General features: G+C 42.2%; 1 protein-coding gene across 2 annotated transcripts; it reads left to right on the plus strand.

Moving 5' to 3' along the window:
- The first annotated feature begins 375 nt into the window (after positions 1-375).
- Positions 376-16,590, plus strand: efemp1 (EGF containing fibulin extracellular matrix protein 1). 2 transcript variants are annotated; one of them, XM_031305906.2, is made up of 11 exons: positions 376-613; positions 1,214-1,317; positions 1,486-1,531; positions 1,743-1,997; positions 12,293-12,415; positions 12,608-12,727; positions 13,636-13,755; positions 14,066-14,185; positions 15,062-15,188; positions 15,277-15,469; positions 16,049-16,590. In XM_031305906.2, exons 2-11 carry the CDS (start codon positions 1,237-1,239, stop codon positions 16,208-16,210), a joined length of 1,347 nt encoding a protein of 448 aa, XP_031161766.1. In that variant the 5' UTR covers positions 376-613; positions 1,214-1,236; the 3' UTR covers positions 16,211-16,590. The 2 variants fall into 2 exon arrangements, with proteins under 2 accessions (XP_031161766.1, XP_031161772.1); XM_031305912.2 differs by having other exon boundaries at positions 384-598.
- The last annotated feature ends 859 nt before the right edge of the window (positions 16,591-17,449 follow it).

Below are 17,449 nucleotides of genomic sequence, written 5' to 3' on the forward strand. Positions count from 1 at the left end.
CTTCGAAAACTATTGAAATCATGCAAAAATATCACTTCAAACTCCCTAAGGTGGTGTTAAAATTACACCGGTACAAGGACAGACAGATTTTATTAAAGCTTAATTGAATAATAATTTGTGTTATTACAGCAATAAATTATAGGTTCAATGTTTACTGCATTAGAACCAAAGTTTACTTTGGTGTCTTAGAATGATGGGAATATTGTTCTGTGCAGCAATATAATGAGTAAGTAGTACTAATATATTATTTCTGAGCTTAGTTTTCCATTGATAGCCGTTTCTTATGATGATTACCTTTTTTTATCACTAGTCATCAGTCTATAGAGGGAGCCACTGTAGCCTGCTGATCGTTTATTGCTCCCCGGTGAGAGAGAAACCCGGAGCTCAACCTGCCCGGTACACCGCCCCCAACATGTCATACAGTACGAACCGCATGTTCATCACAAGTGCTGTTTGCACTCCGACAACCGTCTAACATCCACGGCACCGTTTGCAGAATAAAGACCAGCCTGCTACGCGTTCACCCGCTCGGATTTGCAGCAAAAACATAAACCGGGGACGTTTTCTTCAGCACGCCAGGAGAGTTGGAGGTCCGCAGGTACAGTAATTGCAGGTACGTCGCCAAGGCGCCACAGGATGACAAAGATACTGCATACAGTACAGCACTCTGATCAGATAACAATGAGAGCTGTTCCAAGGAGTGTGAATGGTGAAACAATTGACAGAGAGAAAAAAAAACTGCAGTAGCACTTGCTACTTATGTAGTTCACTTGTTTCAGGGACTGACAAGTGTCAGTATCTTGAAACAAGGCTGCAAGGTGAACATGGCAGAATACTATTTGATTGTGCAGCTTGTAGAATTAGATGTTTTGTGCAAATATAGGATTCTAATCAACATGAGCTCTGCATGGCTAATTAACTCGTTCATTTTCCTGACACCGACTACAGGAGGGCATGTTTACGCACGATCTTGACGCGTATTACGCACTAATCCTTTTGGAGAAAAACAGCAGAAAAACACTTCACTTAGTTGAAGTCGCAGATTTAGCTGGATCGGTGCCAACACAAACATCACGCCAGCAGCGGGAGATGTTGGGACTTGTTAAGCAATGCCATCAATGATGTAATAACTGGTATTAAAACTTGTAGGCTTGTCAAGCGAAAAATGATCTTGCACGCTCTATCCATTTGGTTCCTCTGCATCTCGTTACAGTGCTGCTCAGACGTTTGGTCGTCATGCTGGGCATCTGCGTGTGTCTTTTTGCGGTTTTCACACATGTCCTCTCTCAGGAGGCTGAGGAGCCCGTCTTCTACACAGTAAGTGAGATATCTTAGTGTTTTTCTTTATAGGTTTAACACAACTTGGCATGCTGTGTAGGCTACTTTCATTTGCTGAAGTTCATGTTTTTATTTATCATATGATGCTACATGACAGGGCACTAAAATGTGTATAAGTTAATGGTAATCATTATCTGTCCTTCACAGTGCACAGAAGGGTATGAGTATGACAGAGTCAGAGAGCAGTGCAGAGGTGAGAAATGACAAATTGCCTTTAATGTTAAGCATTGGTTATTATACATTTGTGCAGCTATTCATGCTTAATGACTTTAATTATGTATTTATTTTTCATATATTTTCTATTAAGCTTAATATCAGTTGCCTTTTAACCAATCAAAAGAATTCTAATACAGAAAATGCCGTATCTTATGTCTTTCTTTTTGTCATACTGTTTTCCGTGTCAGACATCGACGAGTGTGCCTTGTTAGACGATGCCTGCAAAGGAGGGATGCAGTGTATCAACCACTTTGGTGGATACCTCTGCCTCCCTAAGAGCGCCGTCATCTATATCAGTAAGGAGGGTGAGCAGGTGCCACTGCCGAACCCTGTCCCTGCTGTCCCCGCTGTCCCTGCTGTCCCACCAAGCCAGCCTCAGGGGTCCAGCCAGATCATCCGCTGTGCACCCGGATACACTGCAGATGAGCAGAACCTCTGTAGAGGTAAGATCCGCTTTCCCCTTCTCTGCTTAGCTATAAAATGATACGAAATACCATCAAAGTAACTTGAAAAAACTAGCCTTTCTTTTTTTTACGGCTTTACACCAACACATGGAGACGGGTCTTCTTATCTCAGCAAGTGGTGTTGACAAGCTCCTCAGGAGAGAAATTGGACTCTGTCAGCAGGAGAGGAGGTGTAACCACAAAATATGGTCTACAAGGGATGGCTGCCACACTCTCTCCATAAAAAGTTGCCCACTCATGAAATGTGGGTGCAGATTAAAATCCCACTGTATGGACTGCTTTGTCCTGCAGTATACTGGCAGAATTAAATGTCGATATTGAGATGTGTTTTTTTATCTCATGAATTTCATGAATATGCTTTTGTTGCCCTTAGTTTTTTATCTCATGAATAGTATGCTTTTGTTGCCATTGGCCAGCTGTGTAACTGCTGCATGGAAGAATGTGTCTGAATGTGTCTCTAGCAGGTCTACTTAGGTATTTGATAATTACTTGCTAATGACTTTAGAGCTTTGATAAGTAGAGCTCCGAAGGTGAACTGTTCCGTCACCAACAGCTAAACCATGCATAGCAGCAGATGTGTTGCAAGCTTCTTGGTTTTTCTCACTGTGATGTCATCCTTTCTAAACATCATGCTCGCAGCATGATGTTTTGTTTTTGGAGTTCAGCTTCTTCTTAAAATATAAGAAATTGTTCTTGTTTAGGGTGTTGATGTCCTCTGTTTCAGGGGCAAATCAAGGAGATTTTGTAATATTGTGGCAAGTTCTGTACTCACATATAGCCTTTACGCCTACAGTATTAGTTCCCTGGGCCGTGACCAGCTTGAGATTTTGGTAGCTATGCAACATTGTGTGATCCTGAATTTGGGCGAGATTCTTTGATCTTTACAAATGGGGAGTGGTTTAAAGATTCATTCTGTGTCTCACTAACACACACACACACACACACACACACACACACACACACCAGTGCCTTTCGTTGATTTGTGCCAGATGTTCATAGCTGCACCTGAGAGAGAGAATATCTGATATCACTTGTAACCTCTTAAAGCTTTTACTTTGCCATCTGACTTGGTCTGTGAGAGTTCGGGAATGTGGATATGTAGAGTAAGCTGTAGACGTAATGTAAGGCAAAGTGCATTACCATAAATTACATCTGTTCAGTGGTTAGGAGCTCCTCTTGCCTTGCCAATAGGCAGAGCTGTGTGGTGAGTGGCTGTGTGGTGAGGCTTGCGGTCACAGAGCTCCAGTGAAAGTAACAAATTTAATTTTACACCTGGGGCAAAGATATGTGTGAGGTGCTTTATGTGTTTCTCTGAATTAGAACCCAATTAGGTTTTATTAGAGTGTAAAACATGGCAACATATCAGCTAAAGTAACCACATAAGCGAGCTGGCATGGGTATAATACTTATTCATTTGCTGGCGTGCTGTTTCAGTGCATGGGCTAAACAATGATAGGCTGTTGCTGTCAGTGTGATTGCTTTGAAATGACTGGAGTTTTAACTGGAAGGCGTCTCGTGCCGTCTCATGGGCGTATATTTCTGTTGGTGGAGTGATATAATCTTTGTTTACATCAGTCTCTGGTTTCTCTGTCATTACCTTTAACTCGCTACAATGAGCCAATTGTTCTTGGACACAGAATTGTCTTTTCTCTTTTTTTGTTCCACAGTGGTTGTTTTGCACAGCTACGTATCTTGCTAGCGAAGGAAATCCCATTAACTTTCAATGGGGGGAGGGGGAGGGGGGAAACCTCAATGTATCAAATAGCGCTTACATCAGGCTCCTTCCTTGCTAACCCACCACTCTGTAGAGGAAACCTAGAGTGCCAAGTCAGGTAGCGCAAAGGGGAAGATGAAAGGCTGACACTGACTAAATAACCACAGAAGTGCCGGAGCACTGACCAAGCCAGGTTGGACCAACGTCATGGGTTGTGCTGCTGCTGAGGTGTTTTGGTGACTTACTGCTGAGTGTGTGGCGAATAGTAGAGAGATCAGCTAAATGCCCTGGAAAAAAATGAAGCCAATTTTCCAAAGCACAACTTAAATTGTTAAAAAAACAAACAAAGAAATAGCTTCTCTTAAGTGCACTATTATAAAAAAGAAAAGAAAAGAAAAAGTGCACTATTATTTATGCTGATTAAAAGCGAAGCAAACCACAAATTATATAATGGACAATTTTTCCTTTTAATCGTGGCTTTAATATTCATTCCCATTTTGCAAATGGGCAATAAAGCCCTTTGGCCCTGAGGTAACCCGAGCCTAAGTGTGTGTTGTTGCAGTGACACATTGGGGAAGTTGGCACCCTATTCCAGCCCCGGCCACACAGAGACACTATGAACCTTTACTGTATGTGTGACAGCTTAATGATGCCTCGCATTTCCATGACCTCCCCCCACCCTCCAAACATACACACACGTACTTACTGTGTTTACCCCCGGGAGATGCCTACAAGTGGCTAGTTGTAGTCGTATGTATGCATATGAACTCTTATTTTCAGCAGAGGTGAGATCACTTCCTCCTAGAAATGAAGGTTGTCCATCAAAAGCGGTCGATCAGTCATTAAATCTGATGAAAAGTGGAAAGCAGCTATGATCCTCATTTACAGTTGAACACTGTTTGAGAGTACTCATACTAACTCAACTGTACTTTCAGTGGCTTCAGGCATATAATGTTGGCCAAGGGGAATGAAACATATCATGTTATACACTTTCTCATATTCTCCTCACAAGTCTTGAGTTTACTTATTTTTCATGTCTAAATTAGATACTCATGCACTGCAGTATGGAACATGAAAGGACATGCCATTCCTGTTTACCTGTCTGGTTTTCTGAGGTCATGCAGGCCACATTACCACCTGCATGCCTGACTGATTTTAGATATGTCTGGACGCTCTTCACCTGCAGTGGCTGGAAATCTTTCCTAACTATGTTCTATTAAGGCTGTTAATCCCTGTGTGACAGAGAACTTGTGTACTTTTCCGAACAAGGCCGAGTGCATGCAATAACATTTTTCCACACAGATGCAATGCACTTGGGAGGAATATCTCTGGAATGTCAGTGGTGGTTGTTTTTTCCATTTGCTCCCATCTTTTGTGATGGTAGGAATTACTCACCACCTTTGACAGATAAGCATCGGATCGATCTGCGAGGAGCAGGAATGCAGAGAGCAGAAGAAGCAGAGGGAGCACAACATGACGCTGCTACATGACTTGACCTTTACAGCTCTGCTTGTTGTCGTCTCATCCTGACATTTGCACTTGAAGAAACAAGCCCCAGCCACCCAGTCTTTGCTCATCCACAGACAATGTAAAAAGATGTGAGCACAGAGAGCGATTACAGTTTTTCAGGAAATTCCTTCAGATGTTATCCCGTCAGTGTTTGTTTTTTCCAAACATCCATCAGAGATAAGCAACACAGATGAGAAAAGGTTATTGCATAGAGAAGGAAGACCTGAACAATGAGGTGAATGTGATACAGGATACACAGGATGTTATATTTAAACATTCTGCTACGACTTTGTTGAGGAAGTGGGATCAAACACAAGCGGACCCACTTTGTTTAGGGTTACTCAAACAAAAAGACACCTGAGGCGCACCTTTGTGCCTGTTGAACCCTCCTATTACCAGCTAAGCTCTTGTCTTCCACCTGTTCTCAGACTGATGATTTGCACTGTCCTGCATCAGTGTGTCTTCACTATGCGATTGTCCCAGTGCCCTACAGTAGGATTTCCCTGTCCAATTCATTGAACCTGTTGTTTCTAATTCTTTAAGGCTCTTTTAACTACTGGATGTATTTTGACGTCAGTGTCTCTATGGCAATAAACACTTTTCTAATGTCAGAGAATGACTTCCAGCCCTCCTGTGTTTTAACATGCATGACATGGTTACAGTATTTCATCAGCTTACTGACACTGCCAGAGAAGACCAGAGTATCTTTCAGACTGTGAATATAATCCAACCATCCTGCAGGCAGCCTCTCCTTTGGCCTGTGCAGTGTTGCTGTACAGTATGCTGTTATTGCTTGTGGTTTCGCTGCTGGCTCTTCGCTGCCATCACATCAACGATGGCAGAGAGGAGCAGGAGGGGAAGCAGCTTTGCCATGCCTCCTCAGCGTAAATGCTTAATGTTGTTGTTATTATTCTCTCTGAGGTCGGTGCCTGTCCAACGGCCAGCTGCTTCCTCCTCTAATGTGCTTACATGTGTTGCTCTTTCCAATTACCTCATGATGGAAAGGGACACAGGGCTGCTATAAATCACTATTGCGCTCAGCTGGGTGACACTCACATGCAATCACAGGATTCATTTTTCTTACACTGTTTCTCCTTTGATTCATATTATCACTCTGTTATAGGGGTGTAACGGTACACAGAAGTCACGGTTCGGTTCCCCGGTTTAGGAGTCACGATTCAGTGAGAGTTCTGTACAGTGGAAAATAAAAAACAAATGCATAAGCATGCATTTCTTTTCATTTCTTTTGCAGACAGCAGTGCAAGTGACAAAGACCGACAAAATCTTCTTGCTGGGAACTGAAGCATCTCTTGCCATGAAATTGAAAATATAGACTATAGTTTGCTATTTCTTGGCCCAGTGATCGGCACATCTGGGTGATGCATGGGTTTCTATTCACATACCTTACAACGGTGGAGCGCCGATACACCGTTCATGACAGTGTCATGTCACTCTTATGTAGATACGTTCAAGTAAAGTGTAACTGACAATTTTTTGGACATTTTAAGCCTTTATTTGGATAAGACAGCTTAGACTTGAAAGGGGAGAGAGAAGGGGAATGACATGCAGCAAGGGGCCGCAGGTCGGAGTTGAACCCGCAGCCACTGCACCGAGGAATAAACCTCTATATATGGGTGCCAGCTCTACCAGGTGAGCTAACCAGGCACCCGTGTTCTTTTATTTTGACCCTATTTTCAGGTTTAATTCCTTCAATGCCACAAAAATGGCTACAGCGTGACTACTGCCATGTCAGGTTGGCAGAGTGATTGATAGCAGGAGAGTTGCCCAGCACTTCTTTTTTTTGAAACATTTTCAGAGTAACAGGAAGGATTATTATCAGTAAGGAATGTCGCTGGCACACTGGACGGATTTTCAAGAATGTCAAGACTCTGCCCGACCTTTAGATGAGTGTGGAACAAACTCACAAACCAGTTAGTGTCAGCATGACTAAAACTCCTGCTCCTCCTGAACAATGAGAGCAATAAGAGAGGGAATCTTGGGAGTGGTGAGAATAGCAAAAGCATTGAAATATTTCATGCCCTAATTCGGATGGAAATACACAGAATATAAGGATAGAGTGTCTTGCATTCTTTGATTTCTTATCTGCTTTGTGTTTAAGTGTGCTTTGAAAGGGAAACACTACCACTCCCATTTGTCCTGAGGTGGAGTTCAAGCCTGTGATAACTGCATTTCACACTGCATTGCGGGGAGAATTATAAACAAATTAAACAATGTGCAGTGCAGCGTTTGCCAGGAGGGGTAATATAAAAGTGTTTGAGGTTAAGCAAAACCAAACACTCAGGGTCCGGTGTATGACATTCTAATAAATTTGACATTGTGAGATTTTATGGGCTATTAACATCACACATCTTGCCCCCTGCTTTCCCAAAGATTGAATTATCCAATAATCAGAGGGAAACCAAGATGCCGTCCAACAGCAGGATGGCTCCAACTGTTCTTTGGAACAGCTCCTGCTTTCCATTGCAGTGGTTCAGTGAAAACAAGACTAAATGCTCTCAAGTGATAATTACAACAAGCCCTATCATGTCAGTTTAAATCTGGAGCAAATAACACAATGTTCTGAATTCTGGCCAAATAATTTTTGTCCCTGTTTTAGACACGTATGCTGTTTCTTTCTCACCCATATGCACGCACTAACACACTAAACAAGTCTTCACAGTGTATCACCCCATTCTGTAAAACATTGTAAAAGGCCATTTAATGTTCGAGCACCTCAAACAGGACCTCTGATGCACACACACCCACTTGTCCATTACACACACTCTCGCATTCTTTGAGCTGCCGCCATCCCCGTTACTCCCCCAAACTCCCACAAGGCATTTAGTATTAATCTCCCTGAAAAGCAAGGAGTTTTTAACTCTGACATCACATATGCACACACAGCCGTAAATCTAACATCAAATCTTAAAAAGCCCTTTTTTGTTTAAAAAAAAAGCCTCCACCCTGTCTCCTCATTCTTTCCTTCCACATCTTCCACTCTCCTGCTGGACACCCTTATCTTTCTCTGTGATGTTACAGCAGGCTTGCTCTTAGAGGAAACTTGTAAGCTGTGTTAAATAAATTCTGGAAAAAAAAATCTGACCTCAGAGAAAAAAGTGACTTTTCCGCACACGCAACACATCATCACATTTGATGGTAAAATCTGTTTTCCTGGGTATACTATATGGACTGTACTGCATGTGGTAAGCTGTGGAGGCTTTATGGGACCTAAGAGCCACACACACACTTGTACACACGCACAAACGTCTGTGGAACTTTGTATTGGCAGCGTCTTAAAGGTTTAGTGACAAAGTAGCAGTTACCACAAGATATTCCTGTGAATGAACATTTGGATTGCATTCAGCACATATGCTTTTATTTAGAGCTCTCAAAGCTTTCTTAAAGGGAGTGAGAATGACTTTTCCGTACACAGAACTTCTTAGGAAGCATCGCTGCATTTTTCACATTTAAACAGTTTACAGTTAGCTATGTGCACTTACTTCAAACAGTTGGTTTCTACACCTTATGTAGGAAAAGTGTTGGAACGTCCAGATGTCTGCCCGACACCTTGTTTGTCTCACAGGTACACAGTGGCATGTGTTGTACGACTTATGGCAGGTAATTCACGGCCAAATCATTCCAAGTGCACCTGATCTAATTTGGGTCGGCAATAATGGTCCAAAACTAGAGCAAATGCAGGGGGTGATTCTTAGCCCAAGTCTGAATTCTGAACAAAGATGAGGGTGCCAACTGCAATTGGTCAAACTGCCTATCTGATCTGGCACCAATCCTGTCCAAGAAAATAATTGCTTACACCAATGGACTGCTCACTGTTTAACCAGTCACAGCAGTACGGAAATAAAAACTCAAAAACAAAGGCAATGTTAGCTATTAAGAAACCTTTTGACTAGCTAATTGGTGCTTAGCCACACTTGGCTATTTGCCATGAAATCTCTTGACCTAAAGAGGCTCAATCTCAGGATGAACTGCTAAAACTTTAGTGATTCCCACACATTTTATTGCCACCATCAGATTACATTCTGTCCAGTACTTCTGTTTACCAATATACCTGCAAAAATAACAGCATTCCCATCAATTTATGTTTAGTGCTAATTTGCAATTGTTTGCACGCTCACACGCTACTGGTAAACATTATAAACAGTACTAGCATTCTTAGCATGCTAGCATGCTGATGTTAGCATTTAGCTAGGTGTTGCTGTGCCTGATACAGCATCACAGAGCCCAAGCATACACTCTCAAGTCTAACTGTAGTTTATCAGTGCGGTGACACATCTCAAGAACTGAAGAAGTTGACAAATTTTGTTTTCTGTTACTAAAACCACAACATTTCACTGGCATCACAGATTGGTTGTCTGCTTCTTGGCACCATGACAGCATCAACACAGGACTTTATTTTATCAGGAATTAATCTCAGGCTTGTTTTGTCTGAATATATTGCCGGAAGGCAGGGCATTTCCAGACCCAGTGAGTCACCAACCTCCAGTAAGTAGGTGTGGTTGTGATTCACAGGGCTTTGATCCCAGCTCCAACTATTTGTTGAAATTCATTTAAATTTTTCATTGGTACTCTATATACACACAGGATTTTACTTTTTCTCTGACAAGCACATCGCCCTGTTATTATTTAAAGGGTTAGCTTGTGTAGCTGTCAAGGCTAGCTACTGTGGCTTCTGTATTGTTGTCTTCTCCCGTCAATGTTCTGCATGTTCAAACCACAGCATAGATAGGTGTTGTTTTTGTAACCTGATAAAACCTGATGAACCTACAAATCTCTACAAATCATACAAAAACAAAAACGGTTGAGTGTGGATGCACCTGCATATCTGTGGCCATAAACACCACGTGGGGAAATAGCATATCTCAGATCTCTTGACCTAAGAGGCTGAATCTGGATGCTGCAGGTCTACCGCTCACAGTGACAGAGACCCTCTGATGCACCAGGACTTTTAAACAGCCATGTCATGAAGCCTTTGGGCTGTTGGGTCAGCATCCCATTGTGTGATACTGCTGGAATCCAAGCATTGGGTTTCTCACTCACACTTGGTGCTGGTTGTGGATGCACTTTCCCAGATGCTTTTTAAGCCACATCAGAGCGTTAGAGTTTCCAGAACAACACTGCTTTTATCTTTGTCCTCTACGAAGCGGGTCAGTGAGCAACAAGTCTTGTCTGTGCATTCCTCCCTAAATGCAATTCACACCTGTTGTCTCTCAGTGGTACCTTTGTAGATAAGCACTTGCTTTTGTCCCTAATGTACTGAGTTCATCTTATCACTGTGCTCCCAAAGAGTTAAGCACATTTTAGCCCTCTTCCCTTTCCTCCCTTTAAGGAGTGAAGACAACTTACCTTCTGTCAACCTTTTTGTGTCACGGCTCTTTCGCAGCAAATCAAGCCAATTTCTCACAGGCACCAATCCCACTGGATGGTGGAGGCTGTGGGAGTGGCATGTAGGACATTTGAGGCACTCTGGGAAGGGCATGATCCTTGCCAACTGAGACCTCATCACATGAAACATGTCCAGGGGAATATCAGTTCGAGATATCTATGCAGCAGCAAGTTGAGCTTTCCGGCACTCATTTTAATGGTTTGATAATTTTTATGTTTGATCTTCGTACACTCTTTATGAATATGGGCTCCATGAGTATGTTTGTCTCAGGTGCATTGATCATCTAAACTCTGCAGGAGGGATAATACAATCATGTCTGTCAAGGCAGCACAGAGTTCAACTGAAGGTTTTTCAGTCAGGTTCTTCTGACTATTGTTAGGCTACACGTGTCAAATCACAATGCTGTAATAATACCCCCCTTCCTTTCCTGTGTGTGCGTGTGGTATTGAGGATAACCGTCTGTCATGCTTTTAAACTGATGCCCACTGGCTGTCTGCATATGATGGGTTGTGTCAGACCACCCAAGAGGATTGCTGGTGGGCCCACAGGGATGAGAGTATACAGTATGGGCATATTTCTAGTGTGTGTGGGGGGATGGAAGATGGAAGATGGAAGTTCAGAAAAAAGGGTGCGAGGGAGGTTATAGTGAGAAAAGCTTTTTTTAAGATGCTCTGACTCCAAACAAACCAAAATTGAGAACATGTTTGCAGGGGCGAGATAAAAACGAAAATCTTTCCTCTGCTGTGTCGTGTATGGAAAATTCACATTTCTGCTGAAAACGTAACTAATAACTTGAGGGGAAAAATTACTTTTTGGAGGTTTTACACCAGTTATAACTTCACCTTATCATCAATTCATCGTCCCAACATTTACACTGCTGATTGTATGTACAGTACCATTAATATGAGTTAATCTGGACATAACTTTAAAATTTGCATGGGTAACTTTTGAGTTTGCATTTCTGAAATCACGTTTATTATTAAGTTTATTAAGAAATGATTAAGTCGGTCAGTGATAAATGTGCAGAGTTATTTAAAGTATATATATCTTAAGCTGCAGTAATTATACTCCTGGCAGGAGCTTTGTGTTTTTAAGCATAATTTACTAACATCAAACTATTGCTTATGATGTTATATAACTTGATAATGATGAGGTAAGGGATACAAAGTGGATCTGTGGGCTTTTGGGTTAATGGATGTCTGATGAGAGAGTGTTATGGTAGAAAGCACATGAGTTCTCAGTAGAGCTCTCTCTCTCTCTCTCTCTCTCTCTCTCGCTCTCTCTCTCTCTCTCTAACACACACACACACACACACACACACACACACACACACTTCCCCCTTCAAAGATATGTCCTGTTAGCAGAGATATGATCAGTGTTTTCCCCTCCACCCGGAGCTGCTGAATAAAAGCCCGCTTTATTTAATCGCCTCCTCTCTGTATGAGCATGTGTGTGATGTGATGGTGTCAGTGATCACAGATTTTTTTTACTGTCTGTCGAAAGCAGTTCACACATCACAGATCACAGAGTACATATAGTCCAGACATGTTGCCTTGCTTTGTCTGCCACATGTTCCTGCGTACAGTAGGCATTACCGCAACTTTGTGTCGCTTCCTCTCAGTGTCTGTTTCTGTGTGTTTATTGCAGACATAGATGAATGTGCGACAGGTAGACACACTTGTGGCCCTGAACAGACGTGCTACAACACCAGAGGCTCCTACACCTGCCAGTGTCCTCCAGGCTACCAGAAGAACGGAGACCACTGTGTAGGTGAGTCGTTGAGGCAAAACACACGCTCTCCTCTCGCTTTATTACATGATTAAAACTGGTGTCAAGCTTTTACAGTAAAAGGTTGCTGTCATCTTTAATCAACTGATTTAAAGAATTACTTTTTGCAATGTATCTTACCTCTCATATCTTCATGATTCTCCTGTAAATGTGTATGTTTCTGTTTTCCTGCAGACAGAGACGAGTGCGCCCTCACCCACTACTGCATGCACAGATGTGTGAACACACAGGGCTCATACTACTGTGAGTGCAACGCAGGTCACAAGTTGGCCAGCAACAACCACAGCTGTGTTGGTAAGTCACTGTAAAGCCATGTGTTAGTGTGTACAACAAACATTTTGCTTCAAAGCTTTGTTATGCAGTGGCAGCCCGTCAGACATTTTGTGTTGGTATTGCTGACTTTTAATTGATATGCATGCTCAATGCATATGACAAGGGTTTATTATAATAATTATAATTACTGCTTTAGTGTACAACAAAACCACACACCAGAGTAAAAGAAAATATACATGATAAACCATAGTAAAGAAAAGAACAAATATAATTGATAAAAATGCATTAATAATCAGTTAGGTGTAAAGAGGTGTGGTGTAATACACAGCAGAGGATGTCAGCTCCGGTTTAGCTCACCAAAGTCTAGTGTTAACCCACACTGTTTCTTTTGTTCCTCAGTTTTCTCAGGATGCAGATATTTTAAGGTCAGGAATAGCTTTAACAAAACAAATGGTGCTCGAGCTGTTATTTTTTATGCCTGGAAGCTCAGAGCTATCATGAGATTGACCATGCAACCTGAACCCACACAGCAAACCTCCTGTGGAAGTCAAAGGAAGTTATTGAAAAAAATGGTGTGTTGTGATAGAGCGCTTGTTTATCTCTGAAACACATTTAGAAATCCATCCAAAGCCGTGACTGGCTCCCAGCTATCCTGAAAAATGTGTGTCTAGTTAGTTATTTCTTAAAGTATAATTCCAGGTGTTTTACAACTCTTACTTACATAGTGTTGGCCATCATTCCTATTCATTATGATAACATTGTACTCACCATACTAATTGCTGACATCTGAGTTCCCAGACCTAAGTCGGTGAGTACAGAGCCATTAATACTGGATTGATGGCCAAAACTACAATAATAAGTTCCAAGTTGTAATAAACCAGAATTATCCAATGATATCCATGTATGTAAAACATCTGCTTTTGTTCCAGATGTGAATGAGTGTGATGTGGAGAATCCCTGTCAGCACCACTGCTACAACCTGATTGGCTCCTTCCTCTGCCAGTGTGAACAGGGCTATGAGCTGGCACAAGACACGGTCTCCTGCCAAGGTGGACACACACACACACACACACACACACACACACACACACACACACACACACACACACATACACACACACACACACACACACACACATATATATATTCATGTATATACTCAGATATACAACTGCAGATAGATGCATGTTTGTAAACACCCATCACATGCCTAGTTTTCAACATGCCCTGCTCAATTGCAATTTCCCCATTGGGGATCAATAAAGAGTATAAAAAAAAAAAATTAAAAAAAATTACAGTATCTGTGTTATTTATGTGTGTGTGTGTGTGTGTGTGTGTGTGTGCATATTCTCTGTACAGACATCGATGAATGCAGCTTCTCCAGCTACATGTGTCAGTACCAGTGTATTAACAGCCCAGGAAGTTACGCCTGTGAATGTCCAGAAGGATATCAGCTCCAGGGAAACAGGGTGTGTCAAGGTACCGCAGTCCTCCTTTTTCCTCTCCCTTTTTCTTTTTTTTTTTCATCCCTTCTTAGTTTATTTATTTATCTATCTTACCCTCCTCTCTCTTTTCACACAAAACAAAGTTCCTCCTCTCTCCCTCCCATCCTCCTCTTCCTCAATTCTTTGAAGATTAATGTTAAGAGGAACTTGATCATTCCTGCCATCCACTATTCTACCTCTCAAGCGAGAATGAAAGCCACTCTCAACCGGTACTGTCATGGAAAGAATGCAGAGGTTAGGCAACACAAACACAGCAACGTTGTGTTGCCCCGCAAAGCCACCTCTGTGAATTTATATGCATGATGTTGGTTTCTTGAAGTGGATTTATTTGAAGCTCCGGCACTCGCTCAAAGGGAGAGCTGTTATTTTTTCCTCTCCCCCTCGGTCAGGTGCAGGCTTTATAGGGGGAGCCATGAATCCGGCCGGTTGTGTTAGAGGGACCTTAAGGTGATGAATCCAGGCTGCTGTGCCAGAAATAGCCCTGTGGTTTGGGGCATGTTTGATGGGGTTATTTTCATGGTGCTGCAGAAAAAGAGATGCAGTTAGGCCTGTGTAGAGTTGCTTTGGGGGCTTCCCTCGACTACAAATCTGCGGGCTTTCCTCTTGTGTTTTTTTTCACCTCCACAGCTACTGGAAATGGAGCTACAACCTGGAGATGAAATGAAATAGAGCTACACTGTTCACAAATTGTACACGTCCTGACCTCGACTGTGTTTTCACAGCTCTGTTTCATGAAGCGTGTAGAGTTTGTGTGTGTTTTGGAAGTGGGGGGATACTAGGATTGTCATCCAGCTATTTTTGACTACTCAATACTTTTGTTCTCTCTCTCTGTCTCTCTGCCAATCATAAGACATAAATGAGTGTGAGACGGGGACCCATAACTGCCAAGACGATGAAATGTGCTGGAACTATTACGGAGGCTTCCGCTGCTATCCCAGAAACCCCTGTGAGGCGCCTTACGCCAAAACCTCTGAAAAGTCAGTAAACATCATCCAGTTTTTTCCCCCCACTATCATCAGTGCGGCCAGTTTCACAGAGATTCTCTTAATTGTTTTGTGTTTGCAGTCGCTGTATCTGCCGGTCTCAGGCCGAGTGCCAGGGCCTACCGCCGTCAATTGTCTACAAATACATGAGCATCCAGGCCGACCGGACTGTGCCAGCGGACATCTTCCAGATTCAGGCCACCAACATGTACGCCAACACACACAACACCTTCAAGATCAAAGCTGGGAATGAGGCAGGAGAATTCTTCCTGAGGGTAAGTTGATGGGAATTATTATTTTTTGTGTTGCATTAAACGCTGAGGCAGGGTGTAATAGGTGATAATAGTAAATGCTTAACTGTTAAAATCTGCAGTTTCATGCTAATCCATTAAATTACTCAATAGTATCATCCTCCTTACTCCGCCTGGTACAATTGCCCAACCTTTTATCAACATATGGCCCTTGTAACATAGTAGTTACAGTTATGCTGTATCAAGATATTATTTGGCATTCTAAGCAAACAGTACTAAGAATCTACAGCCATCCTAGACTTAGACATAGACTGCTTTGAGCCAAATGCTAATGTCAGCATGCTAACATGCTCGAAATGACAATGCTAACATACTGATGTTAAAAGGTATAATGTTAACAATGTTCACCATCTTAGTTTAGCTTATTTACATGCTAACATCTGCTAACACAAAGTGCAGTTGAGGCTGGTGGGAATGGCATTAGTATCCTGCCTATGTTAAACTGTATTATAAAAGATATGTGATAAATCCTAGTTTTATATACAGTCTATGGATAAATCTGTATTCACATGCGTACATATTGACTGATGATATTTTTTGCAGCGTTCCAGCAACGTGAGTGCCATGCTGGTGCTAACCAAGCCTCTGTCAGGCCCCAGGGAATACGTCATAGACCTGGAGATGGTCACTCACCATTTGACCATGAACTACCGCTCCAGCTCACTGCTGCGTCTCACTATAATAGTTGGGCCATACGCCTTCTAAACACCGCAATTCCCAGCAGCCCACATAAGTCTGGTTCAGCACACATAGCAGTGTAACACTTGCCTGTATCAGCATAACATACTGTACATTTTTCATACAATACAAAACATAACATAGGCTGTCCCAGACTCATACAGCAGCACAGCAGTTCCAATAGGCTTGCTCATGACAGACCAGCCCATGCTGTAATGTGACCACTGGGCATCTTTTTCTTTCAAGATGCTTTGGAGCATTGTAATGAAGGGATTTAGTGTCCTGAGGAATCAAGCACTGTGTTTCAACAACAGCACTTAACAATAAATCATTTTTCATCTTTAAAGTTGAAACATTTTTGACTTTAGGTGCCTGAAGTGGACATAAGAAAGAAAAGCATGTTAGCATTTTCACTTTCACTGCTTCCATACTAAAAAAAACAAGTGGGAACAGAGCAGTGGCACTCAGGAAAAGAGGCCTAGTGGACACACATCCTAACTGTGATGGATTTTTTTGATGCAGCTGTATCTACATGTATCATTTTGTTTCAGACCAGAACTTACAATAACCTGTGTGTGTATCAGTGAGGCAATCTGTTGTAAGAAAAAAGAAAATTCATATTTTTTTGTATACTGTAAATGTACATGACAAATATCCAATATAAGCAGTTTTTGATACAAAAATAATTGACAGACCTTGTAAATCACAGATTCTGTTGATGTTTTTTGGGGTTAGTACGGCTGTGCCACGCTTTTTGTGCAAGTTTCTGTATAGTTTTACTCATGAGTAATCATTTCCAGAGAAGTCCAGAACAGTTCAGAAGTGTAAAGGGGGGGGGGGATTTGCCTGTTAGTTAAGAGAGTAAACTTTGCATGACAACAGGCTTGATGCTCGTACACTTTACTAACAGGAGTTAAGCATGTATGTACCAAGTCAACAAATCTGTGTGGATGTGTGCGTGTGTGTGTGTGTGTGTGTGTGTGTGTGTGTGTGTGTGTGTGCGTGTGTGTGTGTGTGTGTGTGTGTGTATGTGTGTGTGTGTGTGTGTGTGTGTGTGTGTGTGTGTGTGTGTGTGTGTGTGCACACGCCTCGCATTGTTTATGCATGCAAGCAAGTGAAAGTGTAATACACAGAGGGAGAGAAAGGGAAAGAGTGAGAGAGAGAGCTTGTTCTCTGCCCCCAGGTTCGGTGGATGTGGTTGAGCTGTTTATGTGTTTCTGTGATGCCATCCTTGCAGCCCTCGGTCACAGAGGCAATAACAGAGAT

This window comes from Sander lucioperca, chromosome 15, assembly GCF_008315115.2.
Source record: "Sander lucioperca isolate FBNREF2018 chromosome 15, SLUC_FBN_1.2, whole genome shotgun sequence".
In the NCBI taxonomy this organism is placed as follows: Eukaryota; Metazoa; Chordata; class Actinopteri; order Perciformes; family Percidae; genus Sander; species Sander lucioperca.